The sequence below is a fragment of the Colobus angolensis genome, unplaced genomic scaffold (genome assembly GCF_000951035.1).
Source record: "Colobus angolensis palliatus isolate OR3802 unplaced genomic scaffold, Cang.pa_1.0 Scaffold140, whole genome shotgun sequence".
NCBI lineage: Eukaryota > Metazoa > Chordata > Mammalia > Primates > Cercopithecidae > Colobus > Colobus angolensis.
The window spans coordinates 2,853,878-2,881,189 of NW_012114489.1; the positions used below are offsets into that span (position 1 = coordinate 2,853,878).

A 27,312-nucleotide genomic window follows, 5' to 3' on the forward strand; every position below is an offset into this window, starting at 1 on the left:
TGCATCTTCACAAACACTGTTCTTCCATCCTCCTTTTCCTATTATTCCCTATATTCACCTTCCCCTTACACATTATCTGTTTTTATGGACTTTTCTCTTACTCCTGCCCCAGGGGCCCCTGTTATGTGTGTGTGTGTATGTAGTATGTGTGTATTTTCCAGTTGCCTATTTGGTTCTCTGCTCTACTGGGGGTTATGCACTATAAGAGAAAAGGGATCATGTCTGAATCATTTACAGTTGTGTTCCCTACCACTTACACCTAGCATATGAGAAGAGTTTAGTAAATACTGTTGGTGTTTGAATGAATGAGTCTTCTTGAGGTCCTAATGACAAGACAATATAGTGCTTCCTATAATTCATATCAAATTCTTGAGCCTTGACCAAATTAGAGAGTGGAAATGCACAGGCTGGGTGCAGTGACTTATACCTGTAATCCCAGTACTTTGGGGGTCTGAGGTGGGAGGATTGCTTGAGACCAGGGTAGGCAACATAGTGAGACCCTGTCTTTACAAAAAAATTAAGAAAAAAAAAATAGCCAGGCTTGGTGGGGTGCGCCTATAGTCCCAACTACTTGGGAGGCTGATGTGGGAGGATTGCTTTAGCCTAGGAGGTCAAGGCTGCAGTGACCCAAGATTGCCCCAGTACACTCCAGCCTGGGTGACACAGTGAGACCCTGTTTCCCAAAAAAAAAAAAAAAAAAAAAAAAGCACAAAGTTCAAAACTGAAGGAGATTGCTTTTTTTAAAGCAGTGAGTAGCCAAACCTCATATATCCTTTATATTGCTTCTTCATATTCTGTATCTCCATCCTAAATTACTTTTCTCAACTTGATCTCTGTTTGATTCAGAATTTCTCTGGATTCTTCCCAGTGAAAGTATAAAATATAATGGGACAGGAGAAAATGTGATTGATAAATGGGAATATGTCATTTGATTGATTCTTAAATATATAGTTGACCCTTAACCAACATGAGTTTGAACTGTGTGAATACATAAATGTTCTTCCACCTCTGCCACCCCGGAGTCGGCAAAACCAGCCCCTCCTCCTCCTCCTCAGCCCTACTCGACATGAAAATGATGAGGATGAAGACCCTTATGATGATCCACTTCGACTTAATGAATAGTAAAGATATTTTATCTTCCTTATGATTTTCTTAGTAACATTTTTTCTATAGTTTATTGTAAGAAATCATTTTTTTCTAGTTTATTGCCCACCTTCATATTGTAAGAAGAACATTTTTTTCTCTAGTTTTTTATGTATATAATACATATAAACATACAAAATAATGCATTAACTGTTTATGTTATTGGCAAGGTTTCTGGTCAACGGTAGACTATTAATAGGCTAAGTTTTAAGGGAGTCAAAAGTTATACATGGATTTTTGACTGCAAGGGGATTGGTGCCCCTAACCTCCGCATTGTTCAAGGGTCAACTGTATTTATTCTAAAGATATGTCTGAACATGTGTCTACAACACGTTTCTCTGGACAGTTGAACACAGTTACATTTCCCTAAAACTAGACCATCTTTCTCAAAGAAGATTTTTTTTTTTTTAAGTGCACACGTATGTTTATTGCGGCACTATTCACAATAGCAAAGACTTGGAACCAACCCAAATGTCCATCAATGATGGACTGGATTAAGAAAATGTGGCACATATACACCATGGAATACTATGCAGCCACAAAAAAGGGTGAGTTCATGTCCTTTGTAGGGACACGGATGAAGCTGGACACCATCGTTCTGAGCAAACTATCGCAAGGACAGAAAACCAAACATCACATGTTCTCACTCATAGGTGGAAATTGAACAATGAGAACACTTGGACACAGGGTGGGGAACATCACACACCGGGGCCTGTCATGGGATGGGGGAGAGGGGAGGGATAACATTAGGAGATACACCTAATGTAAATGACGAGTTAACGGGTGCAGCACACCAGCATGGCACATGTATACATATGTTAACAAACCTGCACACTGTGCACATGTACCCTAGAACTTAAAGTATAATAATAAAAAATAAATAAAAATAAAAAAATAAAGTGGGAACCCTCTGTGTTTTAATCATAGCTAGCTCATAGAATCTGTTTGTTGAACTTACAGTAGAATGGAGGTGGGCAAGGGATGCCACTTTGTAAAAAATAAAGAGTTGCTTTAAGAGGCCATCTAGAAAGTGTGGTCATGATAGAGCATAATTTAGTATTAAGCTCTGGTACTGAGCAAGGGAATTACCCTCTGAGGTGCAGGGCTTAAAACGTTCTCCCTCATCTCACTTCATTTGAAGAAGAGAGTAATTATGGACACTCCAATGACTATTTTGTCACATACTGATCCTAAAAAGGAGCTTTCTAGAAATCAAAATGCTTCTGTCAAAATGGTGACAGCACCACCTTGGTCACTGTCCAACTTCAGGTTCTCCAGCTGTGTGCTCTTCCAGAATTGAGCTTCAGACCAGGAGCTTAGTAATGACAAGGGACAAGTTGTTAAATCTGCCATTTGTGGGAGCTGGGAGCTCAAAGTTTTCTGGTCAGATTTTCCCATGACCTCAGTTATAAAGAAAATGTTACAGATTCTAGAAAATGCTAATGTCCTTTTTAGCTGTAAGTATTACACTGATTGCAGTGCTTCAGAATTGCCCAACTTCATTATCTGAGCATAGCCAGCCTGACGCCTTCTTCTCAAATAGACAATTATGATCAATTAAGCACTTTTAGGCCTTATAGAATACTTAATTTTATTAGTCAATTATTTGTGCTTTGAAAGAGTTAATGGTAGCTACCCAAGCCATTATTAGAAATTAGAATGTCCCAAAATAGAAAGGCTATTTCCTTTGTGTGTGGCACTGCAGTGGAAAATGCCAAGCATAGTTTTTACTGAGTTAAAGGGTGAGGGAAGGCGGGATGGGGGAGAAAGTTACATGTAAATCATTTAGCCATTAACCTAATGGGTGGGTTTATAAATCCTATTACTATAAGCCCTTTTCATTTCCACTGAGGCCTGGTGCATGCTTGATCCCACTAATGTAAAATTCATTCTGTCTAAGTGATTACTGAAGTAAGACACTTTGAGTCAATTTTAATCAGGTTATGTGAAACTTGCTTGAGCGCTGATATTCACTAAAGCATGGACATAGTTTGGCCATGTCTTAATTAGCCCCCCTGGATGAGTTATATGAGGAGTCAATCAGGGAGCCAAATCTCTGAGCCTTTTCACATGTATATGTTTCTGTGAGTGAAATAAACTGTAGGTAGGGGCTGAAAACACCCACCTCAAAAGCAAGGGGCAAGGACCTTTGGGTGAGTGTGTTTCTAGTCTTAATGAAAATTGTGAATGTTAAGAAATCTGAAAGTTCTATTCTTACGGCGAGTTGGAGCATCCTCAGTGGTACTTATGATTAAACAAATCAGAATTTCAGGTTTGGTTAAATATGTGGATCTTCTTTCTAGAAAAATGCACGTAAGCAGACATTCAAATCTTTGCTGACAATTTCAGGGGATTTTCAGATTTCTTGACCTTAGGTTAATACCTACTGCTCCAGTTTTAATTTTAGTATCTTAGGTTTTTTGTTTTTTGTTAACTGGGGTTATAATATTTAAGATTGTATAGGTTCATATTGAGCTCTTGTGTCAGTGAGTAGATTTGGTTCAAATGTGCTTTAAGGCCAGCTTTACAAGCTGTCCACTGTCCTGTGTCAGATATAACCCCAAGAATGGCAGAAATACTTGTAAATTCAAGTGAAACATATAGGACATGAGCTTCTAGACTGGAAGAGGAATGGAGAATAAGAATATTGTGAAAGGAAGGTTTCTTTAAAGGTGAAAACTGAGTTCTTAAAGATCAGCATGTAAAGCAGGTTTTTAAGAATCCACAGGATGAGTAAATAATCATGCTGGGGACAAGAAATTATAAAACATGTTATAAGACAGGGAAGAAATTCACTTTTCCTTTCACACATTCAAAGGCATAGCTTGTGGTATTTTAAGTTTTGGTATCAAAATAATAGCCCTGTCATATTGTAGGGCAATAATGGAGAGATACTCATAAATAGTATTAAATTTGTCTTTTTAGGAGGAGAAACCTTTCAGAAATTGTTGTTTATTCAGTGTGTTTTATATTCTTCACACATGAGCTACCAGAAGGTCTAGGTTGTAAATTAAGGATTTAAAACAAAATCAGTTTATCTGGAAACTGTAGTTGTATGGGAGAGGTACACTTAGAGTCAAGTTTATAATTAATGGGCCTTTGTCATTGGAATAGAAATTCGTTTCTCTTGAGTGAATATTTGTTTATATAACATGCATTGTGTTTGAAGGTGGGATCAAAACTGATTCACTCTTCATTTTTTGCATGGAAAGAGCGGGCATTTAAATGTGTACTGTGTGTGGGCTTCATTGAAGGTTTTTGTAACCAACTTTAGGGTCCTGTTGTTGTAGAGATGCACTTACTGATCGATAATGGCTTTGCTCTTCTCAAGCTGGACCACTAGGCGTTTTCCTCCTTTTACTCGAGCCTAAAAAATAAATATTTATTGAATTATTACTTTGTGCCAGGCATTCTGTTAGGTTTAATGCCCATGATATGATCTCTGCCTATAATTTGCTTATGGTCTCTTAATCTTACCTTTTTTAATAGAGTGGTGTGTTGTGGTATGCACAGAGTACTTTGGGGGATACATAGGACTAGGATACTTGTTAATATCATTGGGTTGGGGAGTCTCGAGAAGGCTTTTCTGATGGTATTAAGTTCCTTGTGAAATAAGTAGGTGTTAGGTAATAATAACCCCTAACATTTATTGAGCTCTTAGGTCCCAGAGATCGTACAAAACAAAGTACATACATTGTTAAATTTAATGCTCACAGCAGCCCTAGTAGGAAGCTTCAGTTGCTGTCTCCATTTTACAGTTGAGGAATTGGAAGGTTAGAGAGGTTGTATTGTTTGCCAGAGGTCATTGCACAGCTTATTAGCAGTGCTGTTAGGCTTTGAACCCAGGGAGTCTATATTAGGGTTCTCCAGAGAAACAGAGCCGATAGGAGAGGTGGTGTGTGTGTGTGTGTGTGTGTGTGTGTGACATTTATTGTGGAGGCTGTCAAGTCTGAAATCTGTAGGGCAGGCTGGCAGCCCAGGGAAGAGTTGATGTTTCACCTACAGTTCGAAAGCAGTCTGCAGCAGAATTCCTTCTCCCTTGAGGGACCTCAGTCTTTTTCTTTTAGGGCCGTCAACTGATTGGATGGGGCCCACTCACACTGTGGTGGATATACTGCTGTACTCAGAGTCAACTGATTTAAATGTTAATCTCATTTTTAAAAAATACCTTTACAGTGACACCTAAACTGGTGTTTGACCAAATATCTGGGTACCATGACTTAGCCAAGTTGACACAGAAGATTAATCATCACACAGCCTAACTTCTCAACTCACATTTTTAACCACTTGGGGAAACAGCATGTAAAAACACAGAAGCAAGAAAAAAAGCACAGCATGTTTAATGAACCTAAAATATTTTGGAAGGGCTGGATTGAAGGTGCATGTAGGAAGTGTTAGAAGATGAGATAGGCCTCAACTAGATGAGTCTCAAGGACAGGCTCAGGGGTTTGAATTTTATTTCAAGAAGTACATTTTATTATAGAAAGAACACTGGCAAAGTGTGAAGATTGGCTTGGGAGGTAGTGATGCTAGAGACAGGTAGGCCAAGTAAGTGATGGGTGTCTGAAGGAAGGACATGGGAATGCAGAAAAGGTGCCACATTGGAAAGATGCAGTATAGTTAGTGTAACATATGTGGGCTCATTGGATTAGAAAGGAAACCATTTGGGGCCGGGCGCGGTGACTCACGCCTGTAATCCCAGCACTTTGGGAGGCCGAGGAGGGTGGCTCACCTGAGGTCGGGAGTTCCAGGCCAGCCTGGCCAACATGGTGAAACCCCGTCTCTACTAAAAATATGAAAACTAGCTGGGCGTGGTGGCACCCGTCTGTAATACCAGCTACTTGGAAGGCTGAGGCAGGAGAATTGCTTGAACCTGGAAAGTAGAGGTTGCAGTGAGCCGAGATCGTGCCACTGCACTCCCAGCCTGGGCGACAGAGCGAGACTCCATCTCAAAAAAAAAAAAAAGACAGAAAGGAAATCAGTCCTTTGTTCTGGTTGAAGGTTTCTGGAGGGGCCAATTATCATCTTTGGAGCTGGTTAAGGGTTTGGAGGAGATGGGTGGGATTTATAATGAATGCTTATGGGACCAACAATTGAATGTGTGCCTGGAGAGAGAAAACGCTGTCATCGGTGTGTATCACTGATTCTCAGCCGGTGCAGTTTTGCTCCTCCTAGGAAGTGTTTGGCAATATCTGGACACAATTTTAGTTGTCACAGCTGGAGAGAAGAAGAGCACACAGGCATATGTGTGCACTCATACTACTGATGAAATCTAGTGGGTAGGGGCTAGGGATGTTGCTAAACATCCCACAGTAGACACAGGATAGCTCCTTATAATAAATAATTATTCAGCCTAAAATGTTAACAGTACTGAAGTTGAGAAATCTTGATATATGTGTATATGTGTATATATACTCCCTAAGTGTGGAAAAGAAATCTCAACAGGTGTTGAATGTTATTATGTATTTTAAATGTACCCACTCACATTAAGTGCATAAAGATGTATTCAGACAACTTGTGAGAACTTACATGTTTCTAGTTATTTTACAACCACATAGCCCTCAAAAACAACCTAGAATATGGAAATATATCCTTACAGTGCTAGTTATCCTTGTTAGATACACTAGTGCCTAATTTTTCCTAATATTGAAGAAGTAAATGTGGTTGAAAGACAAACCAACCAAATATAATGAAGAGACGTTTCTACATGTCAAAGTTGGATTCTAGATTTTTAGATCTGCAAGGAATCTCAACCTCTTCATTTTATAAATGAGGATGTTGAGACCTAGAAAGGGAAACCAGCTTGGTCCCAAATCACTTAGCTGGTAATTGGCAGTTTAAACAAGTGCTCTGATTCCAGACCCTAGACTTTAAAAAATAACAACAACAACAAAAAACCATGAATATTTGTATAACATTTTATCTTTGCAAAGCACTTTTTAAGCATATGGTTGTTTTTATTCTTACCTAGCTCAGGGAGCAAGGTGGGAATATCACCCCAATTTTAGAGAAAGTAAAACTAAGGTTTAAAGGCAGTAAGTAGCCCAGTATCACAAAAGTGTTTAGTGAAGACAGAAAGTACGATGCTTATTAAATCCATAGCCCATGTTTCTTGAGCATTTTTAGAGAAGACACAAATCTAAGAATAACAGAGAATAGGAAAAAGACAATCTAATAGACTAAGGATGAAATAAATTGTTTACCAAGTGGGAGAACTGAGTAGCACTGAGTCCTGCTTGGCAGTTGCTGAAATTTGGAATGTGGAACGCTTAGGTAATGGTTGGATTATCAAATATCATAATATTTATATTAATATTTCATCTGCCTTTCTCTTCCCTAGCCTTCAAAACCATTTATTTTACTACCCCTGTTATGCTAATATATTGTTTAATTTCCAGTTTATTTCTAATTTTATATAATCGATAGTGGAAGAATCCTAAAGCCATTGAGATTTCAGTTGTCATTCTGTTTGTGCATTATTTGTTTAGAATTTCACCTTTCTCAACATTTTCTTAACTTGTAGGATATCCTTTGTGTTTAATATCTGCATCACACACCAAAGTGGGTTTCTCGTTAATATGTAATACTATAGTAGACATGTTTTTGGAGTAGGACCTTGAAACTTTTTTTTTAAGCTGTGGAAAGCTGGTGTTTTCTCTCTATTGTTTAGTATTAATAAGTACTCTTTTAGTCTGTAATAGCATCTAAAAACATTTCATAACCTTTGGATGCTTTGCAAAACAACAGTATTCTATTTTAACAAAATGCAAAGACTCAGGTGTTATCCTGAACTTATTAGGAGAGCCTACAAATACACATCTTGGTAGTAGTTGGTCTTAGGTTGCTGCTGTTGTTAACCTTGGCACACAAAAAACCATCTTTCTGCTTAGTAAACCATATCGTGGATGTATTCATGAACAAATTATTTTCTTTAGAAAACAATTTTTGATACACATCTAAATTTCCTTTCTGGTTTCCACTACTCTTTTCCAGCCTTCAGAAGCTCAGACTGGGGTTAAAATTCCTTTTCGTATTATTTTAATTATTGCTCTCCCCACCTCCACCCCTTTCCTGTTTCCCCCTCCTCTTTTCCCCTAACGGCACTGTTCTGCAAAGCCTGCAATGATTGATATGATGGCAGTGCTGTCATTCTTTTTAACCAAAAAAAAGTCATTTTTGTTCTAGTTATTTTAATAGAGTCCCATTAAAGATGTATTGCTGACTGAAATATCGGCATGAAGGGCTCTCACTGAGCTGAGCCCAGGAATTAAGAAGTCAGGAAATCGGCTGCTGCATTGCAAGAGAGCCTTGTGTGACACCGAGTCTCCTGATTGGGGAGATCATTACTGCTATTATGACTCGACTTGCGTAGGAATTTTAAATTCCATCTGAATGTCAGTAATAACCCTCTTAGCAAATTATCCTGAATAAAATCACGAAGGCATTTTATATAATAGGTGTTGAATTACTGGATAGATTTGCTAATTAAATACTCTTTGTTCTGCTGCAGTTGACATTACAGGGTAAGATCTTGAACAATTATTCTCAACAGCTGTACTTTGTTAAGGGAAAAATTAACCACAAAGTTTATTTTTTTACACTTGAAGTTGGCAGATTTTTGAAATGTGCTTGAAAAAATTCCATCATCCAATTGGTAATGAGTAGATAAATATGCAGGTGTTGCTGTGAAATCAGATAACTGCAGACTGCCTTATTAATGAATTTAGCAAGCCTTTATAGCCCTGTTTTCTAGCCGTTAGCACTTATAAAGTGATTTTTCTGTCAGAATGGGCAGCTTTAATATTACACGTGTCACTTCAAAGTGAACTTATGAATGGTCATCTTGTAATCATGGTACCTTGTGTCTAGTAGACCTTTCTGGGTACTTGTGGCTATTTTTTAAAATGTGTTTCTTCAATGGGGAAAATATCTGTAATGTATAAGTTCTTTTTTTTTTTTTTTTTTGATTGTTGGCTTCTAGAACATTTATGTGGTATGAGGCTTTATTTTATTTTATTTTAGAAGGTAGTGGGACATAATGAAAAGAAAATGAAACAAAGTCCAGCTTCTAGATCAAGCTCTTGGGCAAAATCTCAGAGCCTGATTTTCCTCATCTGTCAGTTGGGATTTATAATACTGTGTACCCCTTAGGATTATTCACTTAGCATTCTATAAATGTTTATTAACAGCTCCCATGTACCAGGCCTCTGGTAGATAGTAAGAATTTGGTAGCTCCCTGGGTATCTAACAGCTGAGCCCTCCCCAGTGAGCAGTTTGAGTTGAGGGCTGGACTTGAGGGCAGCTTTCGAGTGTTTCTGCTCATTAGCACTTGGGTAAGCATTGGACTAGAGAGGGCACTGTGATGCCCACCATCTAGAACTGCTTAGTGAAAAAACATGACAGGTTAGGGGTCAGACTGGTTGTGGGTTGTCTTGTATAGAATGGGCTGAAGAGTTGACAAACTGTGGTGAGGACCTTGAACCTGAGACAGAACATTGTCATCAGCTACTCGTGAGGCCCACTGAAAAGATGGTAAGATCCACAGAAATCAGTACAACCTCTGTAGAGAGCTATTGGGTTATATTTATTTTTAAAACTTTGAAACATAACAACCTTTGACCCAGCACGTCCACTTGTCTTGTTACTGGCAGATTTGTATATTACACATGTATAGGGATTATTTGTTGAAGTATGGTTATAACGGTAAAGAGTAGAAACAACTTGTGTGTTCATTAATAGAACGCTAGTTAAATAAATTATGTTCTATTTATACAATGGGGTACTATGTAGTCATTAAAAAATAATAAGGCAGCTCTTTATGTGTGGATTTGAAATAACCTCTAGGATAAGTGCTAGGTGAAAAAAGCAGTTGCGGCATAATCTATAGTTTACCATTTCTGCAAAAAAAGACATCCACCAAAAGGTTTCTGCCACCAAAGAAAATCATTTTGGTAGTAGTCCTCAGGTTATGCATGGCAATGGTTGTGAGTTGGTGACAGGATGGAGTAGGAGTGGATGATGGATCTGAAAGGTGAAGGTTGCCAGTTCACATTGAAGGTACACTCAGGGATGATGTAGTAGATTTGGTTCATGTTGTGAAACAAGAGTAGAAGAAATTGGTTATTGAATATGTGGAGTTGTAGTAAAAGGTTGACAGTCTGCTCCTCAGGTATTTTATTGAGGTAACAGTTATGTTATGGTGTTGTCCATTGTGATGAGGAAAGCTAAGTCTAGCAAACTGTGAGAGGCAGAGGGTAAAGAGGACTCTTGATGAGTAGTTCTGTCCTCACTATGATTAATTTGCCTTGGGTTGATCTCATTATTGCCCTTTCCCTAAAGGAATTGTCAAGTATTCTCCCACAATGCCTTTCCCTGCAATTTAAATGTTAAAAAATGAAGATGAAGTCGGGGAGAGTGTTTTTTATGTTAGCTGAATTTTAGTGTCTAGTGGAAAAGTAATTGGGATTACTACAGGACCTATTAGTCACCTGGCAAACAGTTTTTTGAGTGCCTGTTATAGTGAAGTCTGCACTCAGGCACCAACACGTGGTCTGACCTCCAGGAGCTTGTAGTCTAGTTTGGGGTGGCTAGGTGGGAGCTAATAACATAAAGCATCATTCAAGTACTAGTAGAATAATGCAAACACAGATGAGAGGAGAGAGACAGGTATGGGCTGGGCCAGTCAGCTCATGCAAGGATTTGAGCCGAGGGTTGTAAAATTCAATGACAGGAAAAGGACTGGGGAAGGAATTCCAGGTAGGAGACACACTGCATGAGTGAAGGCATGAAAAGATGAGTCTGTACACAGTTAACTGTTGGAAGACTGGGAGATTTATTCTGTCCAGCAAGAGGATCTGTGTAAAAGAATAACAGGCCATACAAGTGGAACAGTGGTTTAGGTGCAGTTGCAGAATTTGGTCTTGACCTTGTAGGCATCGGAGAGGCATTGAAAACATTTAGGAGATTAGTAATGATATTCAGGGTGAGTTGATGAGACCTAACGCCAATAGAGATGCGAATTGGTTCATCCTCAGTGACAACCTCATTTCCATGGAGTCAGACGCTTTCCACCTTGCAGCCGGCCCTGCTCAGCATGTTAGCTTGCACCTAGGAATGGCCCTTCATAGCCATGGTGATGGTTGCCACTGCTCCAAGCAGCCCTCAGTCTAAAAAGGTAGTCCCCCACCGCCTGCCCTCTCAAATCAGGAAGGAAAACCTTTCACAGAAGCATCCTACAGGAATTCTCCTTAAGTTTAATTGGCCAGGATTCTGTTCACATGCACACGCCTAAACTGATCGCTGTTTCCAGAATGGAATTACCATGATTATCTTAGTCCAGTGGTCCTTAAGCCAGCTTGCAATGTAAGAATACTGTCGGGGCCAGGTATTGTGTTTTTTGTTTTTTGGTTCTTTAAGATCCCCAGGTGATTCCACTGTACAGTCGGTATTAAAACCACTGGCTTACCCTAATCAGAATTCACCATTCACCACCCCCAGCGCAGGAGAAAGGGCTTCCTTGTCTAAGAACATAATATTAATACAGTGAACATCTGAACAAAAGTGGGAGATAGTAATAAAGGGCAAAGGGCAATAAAAAATGGAAAGTAATGGATAGATATAAAAGATACTCTAAAGACAGGATTTACAAAGCTCTGTAATAGGGAAGACAAGAAAGAAGTGACACCATGAAACGAGCTTAGTTGACAAGGAAGACTATTGAAGTAGGAGAAATAAATATGAATGAAATAAACCTTTATTTGGTCTATTGGAAAAGTGACCTCAGCTTTAGACTGATGCTTTGAAAGATGGGTGATAGCAGAGAGGCAATAGCATGGAGTGACTAAGGCCCCATACTCGAGTCAGAATGCTTGGGTTCATATCCTTGTTTTGTCATTACTAGGACACTAATTTCTCTTGGTCTTTTGGCATCTAACAAATGAGGTTATTAATAGTAGCTGCCCCTTGGAGATCTAGGGGACCGAAATGAGAAAATGCACAAGGTGTTCCTCGCACAGCATCTAGCACATGTATTTTAAACACACACACCCCCCGACAAACACACCCCCCACACACACACACTTTCTCTCTGAGTCCTAATTATGTCATATTACTATTTTTTAAGAGGCTGTTTGTTAAAATATGTGTTACTTCTGATCTGGCTCAAAATAATTTATATCAGTTTTTATTTCTATCCATATTGTAGCCTAAATATCTCTGATCTGTAGCTATATGGGCCTGGGGACAGACCCATCAACAGCTATTATCCTTGTTGGTCTTCGTTCACTGAATGTTTCTTGAGCCCCACCTTTTTACTGGCTACTGTGGTAGCTCCAGGCAATATAGTGAAAATCTATCTACTCTCTTTCTTCAATGAATTTAGTCTAGAGAAGAATTTTAAGTGTAGTGTGCTTTTTTTTTTTTAACTTTTTAAGATCCTGAATACCATGAGTAAGAATTGCCAGATTTGAAATGCTTTGTTAAGCTTTTTTAAGGCATGCAGTTCTATTTAAGTATTAGTAATGAGAATAGTTTGCTTTTTTGCCATGTTATAGAGATACTTTATTGTGTGTTTATTAAAGATATATACCTATGTATATGCATGCATATCTCTGGCTCAGAATCAGCATAGAGGCAAACTTATTTTTAGATTACATTGATGTTACTGTTATTTTAAGGGCTGTCGTTAGAAAACCTTCAAGAGCTTTATAAATACATGGAAATGGCAAATCATTGAGAGCTACCTATCTCTATGTGCTTCTATTTATGTCTTTATAATTGTGTAATATATTAATCTTGACTTTTGTTTCATTTAGATTTTGATGCATACGAAAGAGATGGTACAAAAGGTAATGTTGAGTGTTTTCATTGTATAAAACTCTTAAATATCGTAACTGGTAATGTTTTTGTATTCAAGGAAAACTGTAACCCAAACAGACTGGAAATTGCTTCTTAGGTTGCCTAGTTTACATTTATAATCCCTCCTAAAGTATTACAGCTTTTTTCTTTTACCAACACTGATATGATCTAACCCCTGCTTGAAGCCTGTATGTGAGTGTTTCAAGCAAATTAGTAACAGTGCTAATTAGAGTTTATTTCCAGGCCTTTATACTGTATGTGCTCTAGTGTTGTTTGTTATGATTGATTTTTTTTGGCACTCTTCATATTCTACTAAATACTGTTTGCAACTGTATTAAGAACTTAATATGGATTTGTGCCCTTGAATTTATAGAATCCATTATGTTTCCGCTTCTTAAATTGCCATGACCACTAAGCATGTGGTACAGTGGATAAATATAGACCCCATTTCCTAGTCTTTTATTCTCTTTTTTCTCATTATTTAATTTGATATTTTGTTTCTGTTGAAACTAGACACAATTCCCCTTCCACTCCACTCTCTGTTTTAAGAAAATTTGAGAGATTTTCTTGATGTAAGGGTACTTGCCTTTCTGGTTTATAGGGGCTTAATCTTCAATTGTATACCCTGACAATATAAATAATAATTAACATAAACTTTTGAAAAGTCTGTGGAGCCTGTAATTTCTGTAGTATGGAAAATCTTTAGTTTCATTGTGTGTAATGGTCACTGTGTTTTTGTTAATTTTTATAATTTTTGCTTTTTATTAGATGAATCTTGAAGTTATTTATGGAGATACAGATTCAATTATGATAAACACCAATAGCACCAATCTGGAAGAAGTATTTAAGTTGGGAAACAAGGTGAGATAATTTTATGAAATTATCTGCTTTACTTATTTTTGTGAATTCTGTTTTTAACATGGAACACTATAAATTCATGTATATATGAATGTGTGTGCTTCTGAAAATAATAAACTTGGTGTCTCTCAGTTCTTCTATTTTTCTTTCTTTATTATTTTTTTCTGAGACAGAGTCTCACTCTGTCACCCAGGCTTGAGTGCAGTGGTGCGATCAGGGCTTACTGAAGCCTTGACCTCCTGGGCTGAAGTGATCCTCCCACCTCAGCCTCCTGAGTAGCTGGGACCACAGGCACTCGCCACCATGCCCAGCTAATTAAAAAAGATTTTTTTTTTGTAGAGATTTTTTTTTGCCCAGGCTGGTTTTGAACTCCTGGGTTCAAGCGATCCTCCCTGCTTGGCCTCCCAAAGTTCTGGGATTACAGGCATGAGCTTCCATGCCCAATCCTCTTGTGTTTTTGTTTGTTTGTTTGGTTGGTTGGTATTTTTTGAGACATAATCTCGCTCTGTGTTCAGGCTAGAGTACAGTGGCGTGATCTTGGCTCATTACAACCTCCGACTCCCTGGTTCAAGCAATTCTACTGCCTCAGCCTCCTGAGTAGCTGGGATTACAGGCATGCACCATCATGCCTCCCTAATTTTTGTATTTTTAGTAGAGACGGGGTTTCACCATGTTGGCCAGGATGGTCTCGATCTCCTGACCTTGTGATCCACCTGCCTTGGACTCCCAAGTGCTGGGATTATAGGCATGAGCCACCGCACCCGGCCCCCTCTTGTTTTTAATTTCTATTCCAGCTGTTTGTTTCAAGGGTGAAATTCAAAGGTATTTATTTTTTTCTTTAAATGGTAAATCCATTTTTCCTTTGAAAACAGTCTTAAGTGTTATATGTTTAAGATGTGTTCACATTGGTACTTACTACATTGTGTAATTCATGTGTCTGGTAGGATTCAGGTGCATTTTATACATAGATACCTACATACACATATACTCACAACTGTAATTTTTATAGGATTACTTAAAATATATTTGAAAAGACAAGGGAGGAGACATTTTAAAATAATCATTTGTAGCCTCTTAATAGCAATTTACAATCGCAATTCACAATGTTTTAGAAACACTTGCTATGTTAAGATACTGTCCCAATGAACTAAAACTAAGATACCATCTTACAAACTGACAACTTCCTATCTTTCCCTCCTGGAATATGTGGAATTTGAATGATAATCTTCACTTGACAGCAAGCCTGGCACATTGTACTCATACTGGGCCTTCAGAAGTTGAATATTTTCCCTGGAGGCGACGTTCTGTGCCTTGACCCTGTCAGAAAGAGCAGAGGACTCTTTATTTGTTTGTTCAGCAGGTAGTTGTTTGCTTATAGTCAAGGTGTTAAGGGAGATCTTAAACATTATTTTAATAGTCAAAGTTTGATTTCTTTATTTCTGGCCACATATTTACTTGTTGGACTATCTGTTCACTAACTGAATAGTTTGGAGGCAAGTACTGTACATGTGTATTAAGTCTTTACATTCAACAAAGACTGTTTGATAATTTTCATATATTACCTGGGGCTGATCTAGCCAGTCCTGTCCTTTGGTTGCATGGGATGATCTATTATTGTCTCTCTCTCTCTCTTTTTTTTTTAATCTATTTTTGTCCCTGCAGTTTTCAGTGTCTTTGCTCTATACCCTATGTAATATCATGTTACATACAAGCCAAGTAAAATTCCAATATTGTATGACTTCAAGTTCTGTTTAGATTAACTCATGGGAATCTGTAACATGTTTATCTTCTCCCTGTTAGATGTTTGAGAAGCTAATATTAATATTTGAAATTTTCACAGGTAAAAAGTGAAGTGAATAAGTTGTACAAACTGCTTGAAATAGACATTGATGGGGTTTTCAAGTCTCTGCTACTGCTGAAAAAAAAGAAATACGCTGCTCTGGTTGTTGAGCCAACGTCAGACGGGAATTATGTCACCAAGCAGGAGCTCAAAGGATTAGATATAGTTAGAAGAGATTGGTGTGATCTTGCTAAAGACACTGGAAAGTGAGTTCAGCTTTCAGTTTTGCTTTTCTTGTTTGTCTTTTAAAAATTCAGGTGTGAATGATGTAGAGAATGCTTATGAATCTGCCAAGAGCAAGAACACTTCTTTGTTATTTTTATTATTCATTCTTATTAATAATTCTTATTTGGAATGGAATTTTATAGGTAGATTAAAACTTAGAAAAAGCCAAATTTGCTCAGAAAGAAATGCTTGCTGTAAGATACATCTCATGAGTTTTTAACTCATGGTAAGGGTAAACCTTCACACTTCAGATCCTTGTAGAGTTGGTTTTGTTGATGTTAGTTTGTTTTGCTTTATTGTTACTATTAGAAAGTGCCTTGTTTTGTGCTCCTGAATCTTCCTAGAGTCTCTTTAGGAACATAATTGTTAAGATTTTCCCATTTTATGGCTTAAAATGTTCTGGGATTCAAAATGGGCCATGGAGTGAGACTTTGTTCCCACCCGTATGATTTGTGTATAAAAGATTCTTACTAATACCAAGTTAATTTAAGGGCTACTTCTCAAATCCTGTGTGTACCTCAGAATTAGTAAATATCATGATTGACCTCCTAGCTTTGCACCTGAGACTGAAGAATGTGATAATAAGACCTACTTTTTTAAGGGTCATATTAATGTATAAAGCACCCATTTCAAAATGAATTTTTAGGCCGGGCACAGTGGCTCAGGCCCGTAATCCCAGCACTTTGGGAGGCTGAGTTGGGCAGATTACTTGAGGTCAGGAGTTGGAGACCAACCTGGCCAACATGGGGAAACCCCGTCTCTACTAAAAATACAAATATTAGCCGGGCGTGGTGGCGCATGCCTCTAATCCCAGCTACTGGGGAGGCTGAGGCAGGAGAATCTCTTGAACCTTGGAGGTGGAGGTTGCAGTGAGCCGAGATTGCGCCATTGCACTCCAGCCTGGGCGAAGAAGTGAGACTCCGTCAAAAAAAAAAAAAAAAAGAATTTTTAGGTGCTTGATGTACCATCTTAATTTGTGACCTTGACCAATTTCGAAAGTAGAAGAACTTTTTTCTTTAAAGCTAAATTTCACATCGATTTTAATATTCTGAATGTTGGCATTTAAAAACTTGCTTTCTAGTCTTCCTCTTGCTGTCAAGTTGGGAGATTGAGCAATTATTGGTTCTGCAAAACTACTCTTGATTAGGCAAAGTTGACCATCTCAGTATAGGTCACTGTGAGCCTTTTACCAAATGTAAAAATATTTGAAATGCTTCATTGCCCCCAAATGTACCCAAAGATGAAAGTACTTTGTATAGACTGTGGATTAGAGTGTTCTCTTCAGCTTTGTGTTTTCTAAGAAAAGACGCATCATAATAGAAGTAAATTTCTCTTGAGTTAGAAATGTATTAGTAATTAAAGCTATACAAATGTTTTTGTCAGGGTTCTTTTTCTGACAAATTATAATACAGCTGTCAAACGCTCGCTCTGCATTTTCTCAGAAATGGATAAAATATTGACTTTCTTACTCCTTTCCTTTTTCTTTTTCCTTTGGGTCTGGTTGAATAACATGAAGTTTTTAAGGAATAGCATAAGGGAGAACACTGAGCAACAAAATGAAGTTGAAGAAAGAAAAGTTTGAAATCTTTGTTTTTTGAAAAAAATTTATGTAAAGGGCTTCATATTTCTACTCACCTAGCTCATGGTTGTTGTCTCAGGTGGAGATGATATCTTGATATCAGAGATAATGTCTTGGTGCTTTGTGAGGAAAGTGAAATATTTGTCTTCTAAAATTTTAACTTATGAGTAGAATATAACTGCTTGTGAATTTTGTAATTGCATAAAAATATGGAACACATGCTTTTCTTCATCACATTTTATGTAAAATATTAGCTGCCACATAAAAAATGATCTGTATGTTTAGAGTCAAACCCGACATTATAAGGCTGACAAACTTTCGGTAGAGTTGGTGTTAAAAAACAAATAGTAACTGCCTTTTCAACATTAACCCTCATATTAGCTCTTACTGTAGCTCTTGGCCACATGTTAATATAATGGCATTTCTCTTCCTTTCTTCTCCTTTGCTAGTTAAATATGATATTAAAAAATCAACTGCTGTCTTTTTTTTTTTTTTTTTTTGTAGCTTTGTGATTGGCCAGATTCTTTCTGATCAAAGCCGGGACACTATAGTGGAAAACATTCAGAAGAGGCTAATAGAAATTGGAGAAAATGTGCTAAATGGCAGTGTCCCAGTGAGCCAGTTTGAAATTAACAAGGTAAATGTAGCATTTATTGCTGAGCCCAGCTGCTGTCATGTGTTTTTCCTCTCCTTCAGATAGTTGAACCACCTCATCCTTGCAATTGAAATAAATTCTAGCTGATGATGAAAGCTGCTTAACAGCTATCTCACAGATTGAGTATTAGCATACCTCTTCCAGCCACAGGTACTGCCATGTCTGCCACAGAGACCTTCTTTCTCTGGTCCTTACTTTAATTCTTGGAAGACTTGTTTCCAGAGGTCCTATGGAGTGATACAGTTTACATACTGGGGACTGGAGAACACTACTTTCTTCATAGTTCCCCTAAGTAATAGATGTTTGGGGTGTAGGCCTGTAAGCTTATTGTGTGCATGTGTGCATTCATGTGTGTGTTTAGCTTCACAGATGGTGATCCTTAGAGGTGCTGTAATCAGAAGGCTTTTGGGGACAAAAGTTATTTAGGGATAGTTTTAGTTGTTGAAAATAGGGAATGATTTTTCTTACCTAATTTGAAAAACAGAATCTTGGTTTCCAAAGTGCTATGTAATAAACAAAATGTTAGGTTACAGATTTTTTCCCATTTTAGTACCCTTGTATATTCAGAAGCTAGTTTTGCAAATACCATGCTACCCATTTTGTGGTAGATTTCGTTGTCAAAGTGCATACAGAAAAAATTAATGAAAAAGAATCTAATGCTGACAGTAAATGGAAGTTTTAGAATGAAGACTTATTCATAATACTCTGCTAATGTAATGCTTGTCATTTTTGTACATTTCTGTACTGTTGAAAACATTTTTATATTGCAGCAATTACAATATGTTATTTAGAAATATATTTTCATTTAACATAAACATTTTCCCACATTTTTATATTACCTTAAAAATCAAATTAATCAGTGTATTAATCTTCTGTTTCACTGATACATCTTTAAATTTGTTGATTATTAAATGTTTTCTATTATACATAACTCTATTGAACATCTTTGTTTATTTACCTTTTTGCATTTGGATGAATTACTTTATTTTAGGTTCCTTGAAGGAAAATATTTGAGTCAAAAGATGTGAATATCTGTATGGCTTTTGCCAAATTGCTTTGTAAAAGGATGATACCAATTGATAATAGCAAAATATGCCAGTTTCACCACAGTTTTGCATGTAGTGGTGATGATATTTAAATAAAACTTTGCTACCATAATGAATATGAGGCTGTGTTTCACAGTTGCATTGAATTTGCATTTCTTTGATTCCTAGAAGGGATGAATATTTTCTTACAGTTTATGTTTATTCTTAGGTAAGTTGTTTCCTGTACCTTGACTATGGCATCCTTAATGTCATGAAGGAAGACATTTGTTTATACATTAGAAGGGGACAATGTTTCTTGGCACTGGGGGCTTCCACTTTAAGTGATGAAGTGTACACATATTGGCATAGAATCGTTGTGTCATCTAGAAAGCGGTTTCCTTTTAGATTTTGTTTTCTTTCTCAAAAATTTATATGAGTAAGAGTTATGACTTAAGTCTTCTTTTGGTCAGTTTTTGCATCAATTCTGCATATTGTATCCCTGATCCTGTCTACCTTCCTAGAAACTTGGGCTTCTAGCACAAGGGCTTCCAGGGATGAGTTTGGGAGTGTCAGTCCCAGCATGACTACATAATTGGCAAAATAACACTGAGCACATCTTCTTTAGGGTAGTGGGCCCACACTGTAATCCCCTCATATGAATGATGACACAATATTACTAGTGTGCAAAAAGAAACTTAGAGTCATAGGTATACTGACAGTGTCTGAGTTCTGATGAATAGTCTGCATTCTTTTAAGTTATTATTGAAATTTCTAGACTTATGTAAAAGTAGAGACCATGGTATCATGAATCCTCATGTATTCATCACTCAGCTTCAATAATTATCAACTTGTAGTGACATTTTATTATTACCAATAACAATAGTAGTTAATACTTAGCGTCTAGTATGATAGGGGCTGTGCATAGATTTTTCTGCGGCAGAACTGAAACTGTGACTTACTGTCTTTATATTCTCCATATCACTTAGCATAGCCATTGGCAAATAGTAGTTGTTCAGTAAGCATTGAAAGAATTCATTTGCTTGTTTAATCATCCATTCAACAAACATGGAGTACCTCTTATGTATACAGTGCTGATTCTGGGATATAAAGTTGAATAAAGAATGCACGGTCTGTATTTTCAAAATGCTGATGGTCTGTTAAAAGTATTTACTGTCGACCGGGTACGGTGGCTTGTGCCTGTAATACCAGCATTTTGGGAGGCCAAGGCGGGTGGATCATGAGATCAGGAGTTCAAGATGAGCCTGACCAACATGGTGAAACCTCATCTTTACTAAAAAATACAAAAATTAGCCGGGCGAGGTGGCAGGCGCCTGTAATCCCAGCTACTCAGGAGGCTGAGGTAGGAGAATCGCTTAAACCTGGGAAACAGAGATTGCAGTGAGCTGAGATCACGCCACCGCACTCCAGCCTGGGTGAAAAAGCAAGACTCCGTCTCACAAAAAAAAAAAGCAAAGAAAAAGAAAAATGCATTTACTGTCCCATTATTCTTAACTTTTATTTAATAGAGAAGAATTTCTGCAGTGTTGATGTAAGTACAGTAAATTCTGATGAAAGGGCTATCTTTATTATAGTTATAGTTCTGTATCTATTTACAGTAAGCTCTTCATATGTTAAAGGTCATGTATCCTGATAATCTTTAGCATTTGTCTAAATACTTGCACTATTTAAAACTTGTGAGCAATTCAGTTTCTACATTTTACTGCCTCCAAAGGAGAGTGGAATGGAAGAGTCTATGTATGTGACTGGGTGACTGGTTGTGGATGGTCTCATGAGAAGATTTTTTTTTTTTTTTTTTAAGTGTTGCTGGTAGGGCTTGAAAATGACAGGTTAAATTAGGGTGGAGACATGCATGAAGTGATGGGATTTACCTTGAGAGATTTTAGCCCTTGTTGCCAAAAGCAACTGAAAAACAGCATGTGTGATTTTGCTGAACTACTGCAATCTTAGCTTAAATATATTTCACAAAGTAACATAAAATACTTCACAGCTGATTTTTATAGCTCTGGCTAACTTGAGCCTAAACCACCAGGAAGCTTTTTTTTTTTTTTTTTTTAAATGAAGCCTTCTAAAACTAGCTTGTAAAGTCCCCAAATAGCCTACATCTAATAATTGGAAAGTATGTCAGCTGAAATTTAGAATTTCTTAACATTGCACTAAAGAATAATCCATTGAAGAAGATAATGGATTTCTTAAGTACTGTTGTATCAGTTAAGATTTCTATACTGTATTGCTTGTCCAAGACAATCAAAACTTCACATATTCCAGGTTTGAGGAGATTGAAATACTTGGGAGAGTTTCCTAGGTACTCTGCTACACTGAGTATGAAATTTAGTAAGTTTACACAACTTGGGCATGTGCAGCCATGTTTGAGGACCTGCTTTATTCTACATCAGTTCTCAGATTTCTTGGTCTTAGGACACCTTTATACTCTTGAAATAATTGAAGACCCCAAGAGCTCTTGTTGATGTGATTTATCTTGATATTTAGTGTGTTAGAAATTTAAAAACATTTGTTCATTTAATTAAAAATAGCAATAAACTGATGATATAATTACAAAAAAATAGCATTTCTTTCTATGAAAAATAACTATATATTTCAAAACAAAGAAAATTTTGCAAATTTTGCAATTTTGCGCATCTCTTTAATGTCTAGCTCAGTAGATGACATCTGGGTTTTCATTTCTGCTTCTGCATACAATCTGTTGTGAAACGTGGTTTGGGATGAAGTATTGGAAGAAATCCAGTTTAACCCAAACATGTAGTTAGAAAAAGGAGAAGTATTTTAGTGTTTTTTTTCTGACAGTTGAATGTATTTTTCTTTGATCCTGCACCAGAACTCTACAGATGGTATTTTCTTTGTAATGTGAAATTTGAAGCCATATCAATGAACTTTTAATGCTGTCTTATATTAAAATCTATTGGTCTATGTTGTACTTTGAAAGAATATTTTACCCATATGTGGCGTGAGTTGATCATTTGTTAAATGTTGGTTCCCTGAATTATACAGATCCTCCAAAATAGACACATTCATTGTACAATATCAAAAATTACGTTTTAAAATATTCCTACTTATATCAAAAAGTCTTTAAGCATTGGGAAGCTTTCAGGCTCACAGAAGTTGAAAAGTTTTCTAAAATTCTAATTTGCACTTGAAAGCTTGAATTTTATCATTGACAATATATACTGTCAGATTTTTTTTTTTTTTTTTTTTTTTAGTGTCTTTTTTGAGAAATTGTCTGCCAAATGCCCAGGTCAGAATAACCGTAGTTTGCCCATTATTCTTTCAAGTAAAAATTATATTCTGTGAAAAAGGCAGCTAGTTTAGCTTGCAACTCAAACAGTTGCACAAATGCTTTCTCTTGAGCAATCTTTTTTTTTTCAGATGTGCCTTGTGTGTACTTTCTGTTTTATCACACAAAATAGTAGACTTGCACTCAAGGGTTGAGAGCTGTTTTTTTTTCTTTTTCTTTTTTATTTTACTTTAAATCCTGGGATACGTGTGCTGAACGTGCAGGTTTGTTACATGGGTACACATGTGCCATGGTGGTTTGCTGCACTTATCAACCCGTCATCTAGGTTTTAAGCCCCGCGTGGATTAGGTATTTGTCCTAATGCTCTCCCTCCCCTTTCTCCCTATCCCCCAGCAGGCCCCAATATGTGATGTTCCCCTCCCTGTATCCATGTGTTCTCTTTTCTCTTTGTTCAGCTCCCACTTACAAGTGAGAACATGTGGTGTTTGGTTTTCTGTTCCTGTGTTACTTTGCTAAGGACGATGGTTTCCAGCTTCATCCATGTCCCTGCAAAGGACATGAACTCACTCTTTTTTATGGCTGCATAGTATTTCGTAGTGTGTATGTGCCACATTTTCTTTATCCAGTCTTTCATTGATGGGCATTTGGGTTGGTTCCAAGTCTTTGCTATTGAGACTTTAAAAATAATTCTTACTGCTTTGTCAAGGACGTTCTTAAGTGAAAGTTTTTTTTTTGTTTGTTTGTTTGTTTTTTTTTTAACTATGCGTGGTGGTGAAGAATACAGTGACTCTTAGTACAGTTTGGTAGTACCGTCCTGATTCATGTTTATAAGGCACCAGCAGTTTTGCCCACCATTGCTTCTGTATCATCAGTACAGATAGTGTCGTTATGAAAATAGTTTGATCTCAGGACCCCCTGAAAGAATATCAGGAACTCCCAGGGCTCTGTAGTCCACACTTGGAGAACAGATGAGCTCATCAAGCAGTACCCTGGTCCTCATCCTTTCTCTTGTCTTTTGAAACCTACCCCTTCCAGGACTAGGTATCCCCCTCCTTTTCTTTATGCATATTGAGTTCCAGTCTAATAGAGTGCGTTTTTTCTCACCCTCTGCCTTTTTGTTTCTCTGCCTGGAATATTCTTGCCCCCATTACCTTTTCTTAAAATCTTACTTTTCCTTCTAGTGCCAGCTTAAGTTTTTTCTTCCATGATTTCTGCTCTCAGGTGGAAATCATTCTTACCTTTCTAAGTTCTCTCCATAGCACTTTGTTCACATCTCCTTTATGGCACATATAGCTTAGTTTTTGTTTTGGAGGGGAGGTGGAGGGTAGAGAGTCTTCCACTAATAGCAGATGACTGTGTCTTATTCATCCTGTGGTACTTTATAATACTTGAACAAATTATTCTGAGAATTATTACAGATGGGGTGAAATAATTTATTCAGCAAATATTTGGCTGCTACTGTATATCAAGCATCGTTAGGAACACTGTGCATGCAGTTGTGAGCAAGGCTGACATTGTTCCTGTTCTTGTACTTACTTTCTGTTACAAAATTCATTCTACCTCTGTAGAGGTTGATTAACAACATGAGTAAATTCAGTGATTTCTAGTGCCTTTGGGATTTATTTAGGCCAGAGGAACCTTTGAGAAACAATCATTAAGTCAGAGTAGCCGTTATTCATCAGTCCCAACTGATCAGTTAACTCAGTGAGAGAATTGTACACGTTAAGACTGCATGTAACACTGAATTTATTTTTTTAAGACCTTTTTTAATTAATTAATTTATTTTTTGTTATACTTTAAGTTCTAGGGTACATGTGCACAACCTGCAGGTTTGTTACATATGTATACATGTGCCATGTTGCTGTGCTGTACCTATTAACTCGTCATTTACATTAGGTATATCTCCTAATGCTATCCGTCCCCGCTTCCCCCAACCCAACAACAGGCCCTGGTGTGTGATGTTCCCTTTCCTGTGTCCAAGTATTCTCATTGTTCAATTCCCACCCATGAGTGAGAACATGCAGTGTTTCGTTTTCTGTTCTTGCAATAGTTTGCTGAGAATGATGGTTTCCAGCTGCATCCATGTCCCTACAAAGGACATGAATTTGTCCTTTTTTATGGCTGCATGGTATTCCATGGTGTACAAGTGCCACATTTTCTTAATCCAGTCTATCATTGATGGACATTTGGGTTGGTTCCAAGTCTTTGCTATTGTGAATAGTGCCGCAATAAACATATGTGTGCATGTGTCTTTATAGTAGCATGATTTATAATTCTTTGGGCATATACCCAGTAATGGGATGGCTGGGTCAAATGGTATTTCTAGTTCTAGATCCTTGAGGAATCACCACACTGTTTTCCACAATGGTTGAACTAGTTTACAGTCCCACCAACAGTGTGAAAGTGTTCCTATTTCTCCACATCCTCTCCAGCACGTGTTGTTTCCTGGCTTTTTAATGATTGCCATTCTAACTGGTGTGAGATGGTATCTCATTGTGGTTTTGATTTGCATTTCTCTGATGGCCCGTGATGATGAGCATTTTTTCATGTGTCTGTTGACTGCATAAATGTCTTTTTTTGAGAAGTGTCTGTTCATATCCTTTGCCCACTTTTTGATGAGGTTGTTTGTTTTTTTCTTGTAAATTTGTTTGAGTTCTTTGTAGGTTCTGGATATTAGCCCTTTGTCAGATGAGTAGATTGCAAAAGTTTTCTCCCATTCTGTAGGTTGCCTGTTCACTCTGATGGTAGTTTCTTTTGCTGTGCAGAAGCTCTTTAGTTTAATTAGATCCCATTTTTCAATTTTGGCTTTTGTTGCCATTGCTTTTGGATAACACTGAATTTACAGTCTTAACTTTTTATATCTAAGTATCATGCAACATGGCCTGTTAACTTATATTTCTTTTTTGTTGGTGTTGCATCTGGTTATGTTAGTTATTGAACAAAGGAGAGAGGAGTGTTGAAGATGGGATGTTTAAAGATTCTGTAGCAATGTTTTCTACATACAGCTTCTGTCAATTTTTATGTTTATGTTGCTAATATGATTCTAGCAAAGATGTTTTTAGCGTATATCTGTGCGAGAAGGGTTTTATTTTAAAGCTTAGAACTTTTTTGTTCCCTCTTTTAGGCATTGACAAAGGATCCCCAGGATTACCCTGATAAAAAAAGCCTACCTCATGTACATGTTGCCCTCTGGATAAATTCTCAAGGAGGCGGAAAGGTGAAAGCTGGAGATACTGTGTCATACGTCATCTGTCAGGTAAACTATTGACATTCATAAGACTCTGATACCTCTTAAGAACTCGAAGTAAAATCCAGATTGCCACAGTGTCTTATTTAGCATTCTCCCCAGTAATTGATGTTGTAAAGTCTGGTTAGTTTCATAGCGTTTAAAAAACATTAGTTAGAGGTGTGGCATATGTCATTAGGATTTTCATAAAACATTTATGATAGGATTATAACAGTAGCTACTCTTTTAACCGTAAATTAACTTTAATGCAAATGTAAGTTTTGCCATATGTTCAGCAGTAGTCCTCATTTGTCATTCCTTTGGCAGCAGTTCCCCATTATAAATATCAGTGGAATAATAAAAGAATAAATGCCATTTTTCCTAGCAAATGTCCAAATAATTATGTGAAAAAAAAAGAACTACATGATTATACGGAGAAGTTGAAAGATCCCACAAACATACCATATGAGGAAACCACACAATTCAACTAGTTTTGTTTTTTTCCTTCCTTCAAGTGGAGAGGGCCCACCTCCTTAGCCTTACTTCTCCGTTTCGCAAGGCACTTCTAGGCCTTCTGGAACACAGTTTTAAACCACTACCAGTTCTTTTGATAATAGCATGCCTATAATGGGTGAGGAGAGAGTAAGAGAGAAGAGCAGTTTTTTTGATTTTCGAAGCCCTTAACTACAGTTTTAACAAAGGAGAGGTCTCATCCCTTCTCTCTGTAAAGATAAGTCAGGGTCATAGCATTTATCCAAATGCTTTCAAATTACAATGCTGTATACTACTTACCATAAGGTATAATTTATCTGAATAAAACTTTTTTAAAAATTTATGAGTTGTATCCTAATTGTAATTGCATTGCATTGTTACAGTAAAAAAAATTTTTTTATATAAACCTAAAAATTAATTGCAATATGATTGATATACCAATTTGTCAAACCACAATCAATGTGTTTTTAAATCAGAGTCTTTTGAAAATTTAAAAGTAGTCTGCTGATATCTGCTATATGCTGTGGATGTACATAACGAATGGTTTAAGTATATGGACAGGAATCAGCACTTGACTCTGTCTCCCCCCTAGGGTTACCCTTGATTAAGAACTGTTACAGAAAGCCAATTCCTGCAGGAAAATATTTCCATAAATGTCTGACTCGCTCAAGCCCTGAATGTGCTTTGCATATTGCCTCTGACAAGTCTCATCTCAAAAAAACAATTTTCATATTATGCAAATAAAGATTTTGGTAAATAAGCTAGGTTTTTTTTTCACTTATGTCTTCACATACATGGAAAAGCTCTTAGATTGGTAATGACAAGAACACATGGCAGCATACAACTTTGAAAAATTATATAGGTTCAGTGAAATAGCGTTAATAATGAAATCAAACCACAATTGTGTTTTGGCTAAACGTGCAATGAAGATGTGTGGTAACTTATAAAATAGGATGATCATTGTATTTAAAAGTCAGTTTTGTGTTCCTTGATGTCTGAATGTTAGGTCTTGAAGTTCCTTTTTCTCAGGTCTTATTGATATACAGAGGCTCACAATGGCTGTTGCTAATGTAGTACAATATATCCAATTTTATGTGATTTTAGCGATTTCCATCCACTGGTATGTGCCTTATTTGCTTTTT

At 37.2% G+C, this 27,312-nt stretch overlaps 1 protein-coding gene across 1 annotated transcript in view; it reads left to right on the top strand.

The window, feature by feature from the left end:
• The window catches only part of POLA1 (polymerase (DNA directed), alpha 1, catalytic subunit), a 322,128-nt gene that overhangs the window by 104,298 nt on the left and 190,518 nt on the right, over positions 1–27,312 (top strand). Inside the window, exons 27-31 of the mRNA XM_011935154.1 lie at positions 12,957–12,989; positions 13,768–13,860; positions 15,698–15,903; positions 18,006–18,138; positions 25,577–25,708. Coding sequence (XP_011790544.1) covers positions 12,957–12,989; positions 13,768–13,860; positions 15,698–15,903; positions 18,006–18,138; positions 25,577–25,708 — 597 coding nt within the window. The remainder of the gene's footprint in view (positions 1–12,956; positions 12,990–13,767; positions 13,861–15,697; positions 15,904–18,005; positions 18,139–25,576; positions 25,709–27,312) is intronic.